At 39.9% G+C, this 12,750-nt stretch overlaps 1 protein-coding gene across 2 annotated transcripts in view; it reads left to right on the top strand.

The window, feature by feature from the left end:
* Positions 1-12,750, top strand: part of LOC137344438 (plakophilin-1) — a 69,621-nt gene that overhangs the window by 43,846 nt on the left and 13,025 nt on the right. Inside the window, exons 8-12 of one of the 2 annotated variants that reach the window (XM_068007406.1) lie at positions 914-1,084; positions 6,064-6,240; positions 6,669-6,822; positions 9,080-9,266; positions 12,259-12,343. In XM_068007406.1, the coding sequence (XP_067863507.1) occupies positions 914-1,084; positions 6,064-6,240; positions 6,669-6,822; positions 9,080-9,266; positions 12,259-12,343 (774 nt within the window). The remainder of the gene's footprint in view (positions 1-913; positions 1,085-6,063; positions 6,241-6,668; positions 6,823-9,079; positions 9,267-12,258; positions 12,344-12,750) is intronic. The other variant, XM_068007407.1, reaches the window with a different exon arrangement.

Below are 12,750 nucleotides of genomic sequence, written 5' to 3'. Positions count from 1 at the left end.
ATCAGTGAGCGAGGCTACACCATGCTCTTCATTCGTCTGCCTTCCCTCACAGTAAAAATAGGCCAATATTTTTAACACACAATGGGATTTCATTTCCTCTTGTAATAAAATGGTTAACATACTTGCATAAAATTCCTGTGTGTGCCAAATCAGATTATTGACTGCCTTAAAACAGTGTGCAAAGTGAATAAATGCAATCATATTAGCTGACGCAATACTTCCATATTGCTTGAAAGCTAACATAGGAACAGGAGTAGGCCATTTAACCCCTCAGCCTGTTCTGCTATTCAATTAGATCATGGCTGATTTGTACCTCGATCTTTACCTGCCATATCCCTTGATACCCTTACTGAATCAAAATCTATTGCCCTTAGCCTTGAAAGTTTCAATTGATCCAGCATCCACAGCCTTTTGGGTAGAGAATGTCACATTTCTAGTACCCTTCGTGTGGAAAAAGTGCTTCCCAATTTCACTCCTGAATGGCCTAGCTCTAATATTAAGATTGTGCCCCATTGTTCTAGATTCCTCCACCAGAGGAAATAGCTTCTCTGTATCTACTCTATTGGATCCTTTTATCAATTTAAACCCCTCAATTAAATCACCCCATAAGCTTCTAAACTCAAGGGGGAGGAGCAGATTTACTTAGGAGGGGAATCACTTTAGGGCCAATCATGCAGTGCAATGATTACGACTCAGACTCTTACAGGGCTATGGTTAGGGGCTTGGCTATTGATGGAACTTTCAATCAGTTAATTATCTTAGTTCTTGCAGTCTCAGATACCCTACAATTTGAGGAACACAGCAATATAGTACTTTATATTCAGATTTCATTTATTAGTTAAACATTATAGCTACCTTTTATAGTGCTTTCTGTTTATATTAACTCTGCTGTGCCGTCTTTTATTTCTGCCAGTCTGTTGAAAACTGTGTCTGCATCTTACACAACCTTTCGTACCACTTGGATTCAGAAATGCCAACTGCGTTCACCCACTTTAATGAGGATGGAAATGTGCAGAACCGAAATAAAACAACAAAGAAGTCCTCTATAGGCTGTTTCAGCCCTGGAGGTGATCAGTTTGATGAGGTGACTATACATGTGAATTCTATCCTTGAAAAGATGCTGTTTGCATCGCTTTCACAATGTTCCAATAAATTCTGATCTGCTTTGAGGCCTCAAGTCATAAGTCCAGTTGTCCATCTTTGAATTCCACTAATCATTTTCAATATGGTAATATGAACCCTTAGCAAGATAAACATATAGGAGCAATTTTATTTTTCTTCTTCTAACAAGTTTCCCCCAAACACTAGGAGCATAAGAACAGGAATAGGCCATTCAGCCCCTCGAGCCTGTTCCACCATTCATTAAGATCATATCTTAACAGCATTTACCTGTGTTGGTTCCAAATCTCTTAATATGCTTACCTAACAAAAAATCTATCAATCACAGTTTTAAATTTTTTACTTGACCTAGCCTCAACATCTTTTTGGGGGAGAGAGTTCTGGATTTCCACTATCCTTTGTGTGAAAAAGTATTTCATGACATCACCCCTGAACGGCATAATTCTAATTTTAAGGTTATGCCCCCTTGTTCTGGACTCCTCCCCCAGAGGAAATTGTTTCTCTCTATCAACCTATCAAATCCTTTAATCATCTTAAACACCTCAATTAGATCACCCCTTAATCTTCTATATTCAAGGGAATACAAGCCTAATCTATGCAATATTGAACACTAAAATGTCATTGTTAAAAGTGAAGAGAAGCAATATTCAGTAACACAGACTGCCACCGACTACTTTCCCAGTGGCACTTACTATGGTTTTAAAAGAAATGGTAGTTGAATGCTTTACAGGTTGCTCCACCAAGACGCTATTTGTTGTGGCTTTAATTTACCCCATGTACTAATCATGAAAAGTGAATTCCTAATGAAAATAACTTCCTTTAATGTAGAGTTTTCTTTTAAAGTGGCAACTTCTTGCTGTTGGGAAAATATGACTACATAGTAGAACCTCCTTTGTTTATCTGCCAGAAGGTTCACAGGACAGAGCCTTAAGTGACATGTGCCTTCATTGCACAACCCACTAAAACAACTTTCCTCATGTCTGACACAAATAAGCTCCACAGCCAGAGAAAAACTAGTCAGCTGGTATTATTTATATTTCTATTGTACCTGTCTTTATTCTGATAACTAGGGTATTACTGTGCATTAAGACTGCAATTTCAGGACTGTAGATTATCCACCAAAAGTCCCCTCTGTTATGGCTACAGTGGAGGATCCATTGGGGGAAAAATTGGATAGGGGCCGTTTTTGGGCGTTGGTAGCGTGATGTGCTATTACCCCACGCCCAATGGCCCCTGCGCAGGCAGGATACAAGTTTCAGCCCACCAGAGGATTTAACTGCAGTCAGCGTTCCATTCCAGGTCTTGCATGTGGAATCAATGCAATTTGCACTTTTCACCACCAGAGGGAGCGCAATCTCTTAAAGGGAGGATGTTTCTTAGAAATCTCTTAAAGGTAGCTGGTACCTGTTATTTGCTGAAATAATAGTCTACTGTCTGCACAGAGTCTGAACAGAGATCAGACATCGCACACGTGAAAGACAGATCAGGTCCCATCCCTATGTTCACACATTGATGAGTTATGTTAAAACATTGAATAAAGGTTGTGCACTACTAATTCCCACATCCTCCAATCTGCACTCCAGACCTCGCCAATCTGCCGATCTGAGTTGGTACCAGGCCTGAGAGAGTGTCTGCACCAAGGTTCTCTGCTGATGCACTAGAGACCTTGGTGCAAGAGATGGACAGAAGGAGGGACATCTTATATTCACAGGGGTGGGGGTGGGGGGGGGCTGCAAGAGGCCCTCTAGACATATATCCAAAAGGCAGCGGGGGACAATGCCAGGCGCACAGCATCATGAACATGGATGCAGTGCAGGAAGAAGTTCAGTGCTTTGACATGAGTGGTCAAGGTGAGTGAGGTCAACTGTCAAGTGGCATCTTCTACCAACTGCACCACACACTACACCCCCCATCACCCACATACCAACAAACTCTTTCCATCAGTACTCAACCCTTCCAACCAGATGCTTTCTCTCACCCTTACACATTATCACTATTTCAAGCCACCCGCCCACAACTCACAGGCCATACACACTGGCAGCTATTCAACCATGACAGGCACATCACCCAGACACACGTCCTGCTTTCTTGTAGGAAAAGGTGGCGCATATCAGGAGGCAGCAAGTGACAGTGGCATTTAGCCCCTCGAGCCTGTTCCACCATTCAGTGAGATCATGGTGGACCTGTGACCTAACTCCATATACCCACCTTAGCCCCATATTCCTTAATACCCTTGGTTTACAGAAATCTATCAATCTCAGATTTAACATTCACAAGTAAGCTAGCATCAACTGCTGTCTGCAGAAGAGTGTTCCAAATGTCTCCCATCCTTTGCATGTAGAAGCATTTTCTAACTTCACTCCTGCACGTCCTGGCTCTAAATGTTAGACTATGTCCCCGCATCCTAGTATTTGAGTTGAGGAGACCTCCAAAAACAAATACAAATGTCTCGATAGCCAGAAGCAGTAATCCTACCACTAACCTGTAAAACCTGCATGGTCCCTTTAAATAGCGCCGGTGGGGGATCCTCCAGGCACTCTTAAGACACATTCAGATGGTCAAGGTTAAGACTTTGAGTTGAGCATTAAGTCCCAAAATGGTGTCTATCACTTTAAATCAGCGTTGCACACTGATTGAAGCCATTTTCTCCCGACTTTACATGATTCCAGCGTGCATTATCTGCTCCTACGCTAACTCCTATAACAAGATGGCGTCTGGCGCACGTCATGCTGGAAACATGCGTGCGCATCCAAGATCTTGGATGTCATCTTAGATGTCCGAGATGCCACGTAGCGCCGAAACAAGCGGCGCTACACGGCCTAATTTAGCGCCCATTGTATTTGAATTGACAAGACATTGGCAAATAGATGGACGTTTATAACCCCCATTTCAAGAACACACTGCAGAGCCATTGTCCCACCCACCAACACTGTCTAAGGGGAGCAAACATAATGATGGGCTAATCTGGGACAATAGTTTTTGAGTATGCATGATCCATTTATTAATATTGGGTTCAATCTGGGGATAGAATTAAACCACAAGTAGTCAGTGATGAGGAAAAACTCGTGATAGGAATCACAGTAGATATGGGTGGAACTTTGGAAAATTTTGGTTATAAATTAATTTGGTTTTCTCTTTTTTTGAGAAAACTATTACAATTGAATTTGGAATCATAGTAATTGCATGATTATTTGTGAAAAGAATTATCATTCAATTAGGAATTCCTGATACTAAAAAAGTTCCATGCCAGAATTCCATTTAAGTTATTGAGTACCCAACCTAAATTACTAATAGTATTTAAATTCTTCCAAAAATGGACCCCTTGTTAAAATTCTAATAGTCAAAAGTTTAGAATTGTGTATGATAACAATTAGATTGTTTTTTTTGTTCTCAACGGAGAGCTTTACTGATGTTGCTGACAGTTGAATCTCAGCTCTGGTCCGCGTGTGATTTGTTCAGTTTATTATATCACAGAATGAAATACTCCATACAAAACAGGGGTACCATTGTTACGGAAAGCAAGCCTATGAATAGATTTAGGAATCTGAACACTGAGTTTAAAAAGGGATCTATTGACTCTTTGAATTTTTTAAGGTTTGAGGCTGTCCCTGTAGTCTTAGAAATTGACACAGGAGGAGAGAGGCAGAAGTTCTGTTCAGAGTGTGCAAGGGGGTTCAGTCCCTTTTTTCACATACTGCACGCATTAATTTTTAGATGAGTTACTTCAATGGGACTACCATCTTCACAAATGAAGCAGGTAGCAACTCTTGACTGGACATTTAAAAATGTATCAAAAGGTCTATGATCGCACCAACCTTTATACTTCTAGCTCTCAATTGGCTGATAAACTGGTCTTTGGAAATGACTTTCAGCCAATCAGAAGACATCTTTTTGAGCTGGGAGCCTTTGAAAAATGTTTTAGTTCAGAGTACATTAGAAAGCTAGTACATTTTGAATAGTATAAAGAGAGAAAGAGACTTGGAAAGAAGAGATATTAGGGGACAAGGGAAGCCATGGTCGTAGAATAGAGTTAATTTTACAGTAATAAAGTCGTTCCTAACCTTTTGTAGTTTTGTTATTGTATTAAAGTTTATTTCAGCATTTGAATATGCACAGTGAAACTTTAAAAATAAACTAGTTTATCTCCCATGAGTCAAGACCAAGTGTTGTCTTCCATTGGAGCGTGATTAGAGAGGCAGGAGGGAGATAATTGGAGCAGGGCACGCAGACACATAATTCAGAACCCATTTTCAAGTCATAAATTCTGTCCTTTTATAGTCCCATTATAAATTCTTATGTTTATATTTATAATGGAAGCTGCCTATATAAACTTGTCACATTTTAATTACACCCTCCTGCTAGTGGCAACTCTGCAGCACGTTCCCTGGCAGGAGGCATTAATTGCAGGATGACAAGTTTTCATATTTTCCATTACCAACGTGGACACAAGAATTTATAATGGGAAAAATTGATAGCAGTGTTGTGTTACGAAAGATTTTTAATGTAAGATGTCTTGCTGGTGCTGTAAGATTTAATATTACAATTTCACAATTCATGGAACTCCCTTTTTTGTTGACATCACTCACCCAAAACCAATCATTAATTACAGTTTATTTTTGTTTCATGTATCATTCTTATTATTGATAGGTTTGAATCTCTTTCCCAATGCCAATACTGCATATATTTTTGCAGAAATACCTGACCTATTGCTACCTCACAATAGAAAGAAAATAGGGGGTGATTTTCACTTTCGGTGCAGGCAATAAACTAATGGTTGTGTACTGGCTGCCTGTTGTACGCCCCATCTGAATTTCCTTTCCATTGGTTTTAATGGAACTGAAGATCAGACGGCCAATCCACAACCACCAGTTTGCCAAAAGTGAAAACGGCCCTTATATGTTCGTATGGACCTTTTTATAATTGTATTTTCTTTTCCTTCCACAGACAGATTTAACTAACATGGCTTTCTATCAAGAGGATAACAGTCCCAAAGGTGTTAACAACCTCTCTCATTCGAAAGCAATCAAAATGTACACAGCTCTTTTGAGTAAATCCAAGTCCATTGCCACACTGGAAGCTTGCACTGGAGCTCTGCAGAACCTTACTGCCAGCAACAAAATGGTACAAAAACTTTGGGTGGAGGGAAGAGGAAGGGCTCTTTTCAGATGGACTACCAAAACATTGTTATTTAACATACAAAAGGGATTGTGTTGTACATTGGGCTATTGTGCTGCCTGTTCATCTCGGGAATCAAATCCAGCCTGGTCTGGGTGTCCTCTCTATGTTAACTGTAAGGATCCTGTGCAAAATGAGACTGGGTAGAATCAGCCAATTCATTGGATGCAAAAATGATTTACATACTACATTAATGCTATTTTTTCTGCAGTAGAATAACAAGCACATTTCCTATATTAGTATCAATTTTTAAAGTTTGGAGTTTATTTTCACTTTCATAAATCATTGGCAAACATGGGCAAAAGATCAACATGTATATTCAACCTATTTGCACAGTTGTGAAACTTTATAATTCCTTTTGATTTTTTTTCAAGTCATCATACCTGATAAGTTCAACAATAGTAGATAAAGAAAGGGCACTTCCTCAGGTGGCAAACCTTCTCAGTTCAAGCAACTCGGACTTACAGAAAACTGCAATCTCATTGCTGAGCAACATGTCAAGGCATAGTAATCTCCAACCAAAATTGGGTGAGACATTTGCTTATAACACTCTCCCAAAGAGGGCAATTGGTTATATATTCAATTAACTGTACCAAAACTGTGGAATCTAGCAGTGTTCAGCCAGAGATGATACCAGCAGTCTTATCTATTTCTATAAATAGAAATTGAAATATGTTAATGTGATTTTATGAAATTTCTTCCCATTTTGCATGTAGTCATTGCTCTCCAAAATGTTCTTACTAATTTCAATTGTATTGTTCTAGTCCCTGGATAAATAATTAACTAAATAATTGTTTATGCTGTCCAATTGAATGCTTATGATTTGTAAATGATATTTTATTTTATTCAATCTTGGTACTAATCGTGCTACATACTTGAAAAATAAGTGACCTAAAGATACGAAAAAGAAGGGATAAGAGCAAAGGTCAGAATGATAAAGATAACATAAATAGTCTGGGAACAGAAAAGGTCACAGGAAGTAATAATACCTGTTAAAAATAAAACAGGAGTGATGAAAAATAAGAACATATTAAATTACAGACTATCAACAACAAAAAATGTGATGAGTCAAAAAGTGTGAGAAATATACCATCAAGTGACTGTTGCCCAAATACGAGTTCTGTAAATAAATTCACATAGCATAAGTAATAAAACAAATGAGTTCGAAGCACAAATTCAGTTTAAAGGGTATGATGCAGTTTCCATTCCAGAAACCTGTTTACAAGCCGGGCATGACTGGGAGCCAAATATCCCAGGCTGTAGGATCTTTAGAAAGGGAAATTGGGAAAGGAGGAGGAGTAGCTATAATGATAAAAGACGCAGTCACAGCAGAGGAAAGAAAGGATTTCAACATGGTTTTTAGGCAGTGGAAACATTATGGCAAGAACTAAGGAACAGTAAAGGAATCAAGACTCTGGTGGGAGTTTTCTATAGATTTTCTGATCGTACTGATGTAGTGGAGGGATGTATAAATACAGAGATCAGGGAAGCATACAGCAAAAACAATGTGGTTATAATGAGAAATTTCACATGGACTGGGAGAAGCAGAACAGCTCAAGTAGCAAAGGCTACAAATTTCTAAAATGTATCCAGGACAGTTTTCAGGAATAATGGAGATGAAATTCGTCAACGAGCCCACGTTTGGGCACTGCGCAGATAGCGAGTGAGCGCGTGCGCTCACTAACCGGAGGCCCGAAGCCAGCTCAAAATTGGGCCTCAGGCCTCGTCTAAATAATGTAGATGACACGTTATTTATATGAGGTCTAAATAACAAGGAAAATGGGCATAATGATTACCAATTTCTACCCCAGTATGTTTTAGAACTGACAAGGGAACAGGTCATACTAGATTTAATGATGAGTAACAAACCAGAATTGGTTAACAATCTTATCTCAAGGAGGCTGGAATGCAATGGGGAGGAAGTTATGCTTCAGTTGTACAGAGCCTTGATCAGCTACCATCTAGAATATTGCATTCTGCTTTTGGCACCGCACCTCAAGAAGGATTTATTACAGCGCACATTCAGCTGAATGATACTGGTGCTTATAAGGTTAAATTAAGAGGATAGGTTGCATAAAATTGGCTTGTATTCCCTTGAGTTTAGAATATTGAAGGGTGAACTAATTGAGGTGTTTAAAATGATAAAGGGTTTTGTCAGGGTGGATACAGAGAAACCATTTCCTCTGTTGGAGGAATCCAGAACCAGGGGTCACAATCTTAAAATTAGAGCTAGGCCATTCAAAAGTGAAAGCAGGAAGTACTTTTTTACACAAAGGACAGTGGAAATCTGGAACTTTCAATCCTAAAAGGCTGTGGATGCTGGCGGTCAATTGAAACTTTCAATATTGAGACTGATAGATTTTTGTTAGGTAAGAATATCAGAGGATATGGATCAAGGGCATGGAAATGGAATTGATCTACAGATCAGCCATAATCTTAATGAATGGCAGAGCAGGCTCGAGGGGCTCAATGGTCTACTCCTGTTCCTATGTACAATAAGAGGATGACCTAGTTAATGTCCTTGAGAATAAACAGCGTAAACGACCATTCCCTTTCTCTGGAGGTTCCGCTGGTCTCCCACCAAAGTAACAGCAGGAGTGTGGGAGAACCCCATCCATGATTACATTCATGAGAAATACATTTAATTGTAAACCATGGGCACGGGGATTTAACACAAAAGAGGTAGAATACCACAAAGTTCAGATGTTGGGAGACCCAAGATTGTGATTTTAATATTAGTGTCAAAAGATCTAAAGGATTAACCAATTTTTAAACCCTCTGTCAGCTTTTCAGACATTGCCAGAGTTAGCACGGCTTCTTCCTAGCGGAGGCAGTAACTTTAAGACTTCGGATGACACCATCGCCTCTGCCTGTAACGTTATGCGAAATCTGATGCCCAGTAATTCCAGTATGGCAAAAACAGCCCTACAGGGTTCTATGTTGAGAAACTTGATGTCCCTCAGTAAATCCAGGTAAATGTTCGATCTTTGTCAGATATTTTTTCTGTTAAAACAACCAAGCTGCTTTTTAAACTCTTCATCGTCCCATTATAACTTGAAGCTGTTAGTGCACCAATAAACGGGTTAATGCCTCGACTAAAATAGTAAAGAACCTCAAATGTAACGTTTTAAGTATTTGTACACTGGTATCCACAACGTCACTTCAGGGCCTCTGTTACTGAAGTTGACTGAAAACCTTATTTTGCAAAATACAAGTTGATTTATTATTCAAAACAAATTTCAAATCAACATTGCTATGCAGAAACTGACCATTTGGCTCTTTTAACTCTGTCAGTGTTTTTCTCCACCAAGTCTAATCCATTCTCTTTTTTTCGCTTCCTATACTTTTAATTTCTTTTTCCAACTGCTTTTTGCCCCTATTCCAGAATAGAACTTGCTAGTGATTGTATTGCTATAGTAATAATTATGATTATTTTCAAATTGTGATTATAAAACCAGGCCAACTTGTCAGCATTTCTTCAAATTTAAATAATTGAGCTTTAAACTCATTAGTCTGGTTATGAATTGTGCAGGGAAGATTGTCACATGGACCTCTGTGCGACCATGAAAGCATTTACAACCGAGAAAGAAAAGAACTTGCATTTATATAGATCCTTTCATATCCTCAGGATATCTTTTTTTTTTATTCGTTCATGGGATGTGGGCGTCGCTGGCGAGGCCAGCATTTATTGCCCATCCCTAATTGCCCTTCAGAAGGTGGTGGTGAGCCGCCTCCTTGAACCGCTGCAGTCCGTATGGTGAAGGTTCTCCCACAGTGCTGTTAGGAAGGGAGTTCCAGGATTTTGACCCAGCGACGATGAAGGAACGGCGATATATTTCCAAGTCGGGATGGTGTGTGACTTGGAGGGGAACATGCAGGTGGTGGTGTTCCCATGTGCCTGCTGCCCTTGTCCTTCTAGGTGGTAGAGGTTGCGGGTTTGGAAGGTGCTGTCGAAGAAGCCTTGGCGAGTTGCTGCAGTGCATCCTGTGGATGGTACACAATGCAGCGACAGTGCACCGGTGGTGAAGGGAATGAATGTTTAGGGTGGTGGATGGGGTGCCAATCAAACGGGCTTAAAGCACTATATAGACAATGAAGTGTAGTCACTTGTTTTGCATGCAAATGTAGTCGTGAAATTGTGAATAATAAGGACCCCAAACAGCAGTAAAATGATAGACCAATTGAGCTTTTTTTGGTGGTGTTGTTTGAGGGGTAAATGTTGGCCAGGATACCTGGAGAATTCCCCTGCTCTTCGGATAGTGCCATGAGATTGTTTTACATCCGCCTGAGAGGACAGAAAGGATCTCAGTTCATAATTTCATCCAACAATGTGGCACCCTCTGACAACACAGCACTCCCTCCGTATTCCACTGAAGTGTCAGCCTAAATGTGCTCAAGTTTCTAAAGTGGCACTTGAACCCACAACTTTCTTAAAAAATGTCACGTACACTGCCTTATGCATTTGAAGGACTGCAAATTATATATGGCTGTAGTCTACAAAAGACACTTAACTTCTACAAAATGAAATTGCTTTATTTGTTGGAATAATAGAACTGAACAGTTTTTAGGACCAGGAAGTGATCATTAGCCATAACAATGTTTCAGAGGTCAACTGCACGAAAAGAACTAAAAAAAGACTCAAAAATAATAATAATTTCAGCATTATATTTATTCAAGTCTATTGGTATCTAAGTAAAGCGAGTTTTTGTAATCATGTTCAGTTTTTAGCCGTTCAAACAGGCATTGTGTTTATTATGTACGTTACAGTGAAGAGATGATGGTTATAACGGGCGCTGTCTGGCAAAGATCTTTTGGGAGTAGTCAGACACAGAAAAGCCGAGTGCTTCAGTAATGTATTTCAACAAGAGCCAATGAACCTTCCGATTTTCTGATGTGTGCTACAAGTGGGCGAAGTTCCCAGCCACCAACATGTGCTCGGAAAATTACCCCGTAAACTTCTCATTAACGTACGGAATTACCATTTTATTAAAATGCACTTAAAATCTTAAAAGTAAATATTTCCTGCTATGTTTTTACAATGAAACCCCAAGGAAATTCCCATGTATGATTCAGTCTGAATTTCAATACAATGCAAGTAAATAGATATTATGGCGTGGAATTTCCGCTAGGGACGCAATCGGCAAGATGTACCAAGAATGTGCTGGACACTGCGTTGGTTTTGCCGAGGTGAAGTTACACTTAAGTTTCCGCGCAAACTCATTAACATAAGCCCAAACATAAAATCACCCATGAGTCAGCACAATCAAGCAGCCTAAGCAATTCGTGACTGGAACAGGACACTCTCCAGCATCATAAAGAGGAGTGGGATTGCCAGGAAATGAGCCATTCTTCAACTGACCGGTTTAATACTCTTGGTCTTACTTTTTAATTGGCTTCAATTGACTGCTTTGATCTGCCCTTGGTAAATAAGACGTATGACCAGCAGTCAATTGACGTCATACAGGTATGTCCTGTTCTGCTGTAATTGACTGAATTTAGAATAATTCAAACTTAATTTAAAGTAATTGCAGCGGCAACAGGAGAAACAGACCTGGGTCAAGCTTCAATTGACTTTAGCTCACTGCAGGTACAGGTGATTGATGCTGGATTCATGTGACCACAGGTACCAGAATCTGGGTGTAATGTGATGAACACCCCCCGAGCAGGCGCAAACTCGCCAGTCCAACCTGAGGATGTAGCAGTTTTGTGGGCACGAACTGCTTCAGACGAACAGACCTTTGAACCAGTATAAAAGATCGCAGATACTTCAGCATAAAGTGGCTCACTTACGTTTAAAATTCCACAATCTTTAGTTATTTCATTTGATTCCGCCCAGATTACACTGATACCTGAGCAAAATCATGCAGAATCTCCTCGTCTATGTATTAGTATGTTGTATTTGATCAGAATTATGTACATCTAAACTCCACTATATATTTATTTATTTCTTCCTCATTTTTGTAGTGCTTATCCCTCAGCTGGCAAAGCTGCTTGTCTGTTCCTGTGTGAACTGTGGGCACAGAAAGACTTGCACAGTTTCTTCAAGAGGGTATGTAATAAGTCCTTAGACGTAGCTTGATTTATTTCTGAGTTGATTCTTATCCTTCAAGATGATGTGATAATTCACTTTGAATGTCCTGACATGTTGCCTATGTACACACACATACATGGTGTATTTGGTAGAGCATCCAATTCAGAGGAAAGCAAAAGTCTATGGTGTGGTTTTTTTTTTAGTTCATTCTCTGGGATGTGGGTGTCTGGCACAGCCAACATTTATTGCACATCCTAGTTGCCATTGAGTGTGGTGGTGAGCCTTCTTCTGGAATCACTCCAGTCCATGTGGTGCAGGGGCTCCTACAATGCTGTCAGGTAGGGAGCTGGAGCTCCAGAATTCTGACCCAGCGACATATGTCCAGATCAGGATGATACGTGACTTGGATGGGAACTTGGACATGA

Source organism: Heptranchias perlo, chromosome 27 (assembly GCF_035084215.1).
Source record: "Heptranchias perlo isolate sHepPer1 chromosome 27, sHepPer1.hap1, whole genome shotgun sequence".
NCBI classification, from domain to species: domain Eukaryota; kingdom Metazoa; phylum Chordata; class Chondrichthyes; order Hexanchiformes; family Hexanchidae; genus Heptranchias; species Heptranchias perlo.
The sequence above is the reverse complement of the archived record's forward strand: the minus strand, read 5'-3'. Positions and strand labels throughout refer to the sequence as shown.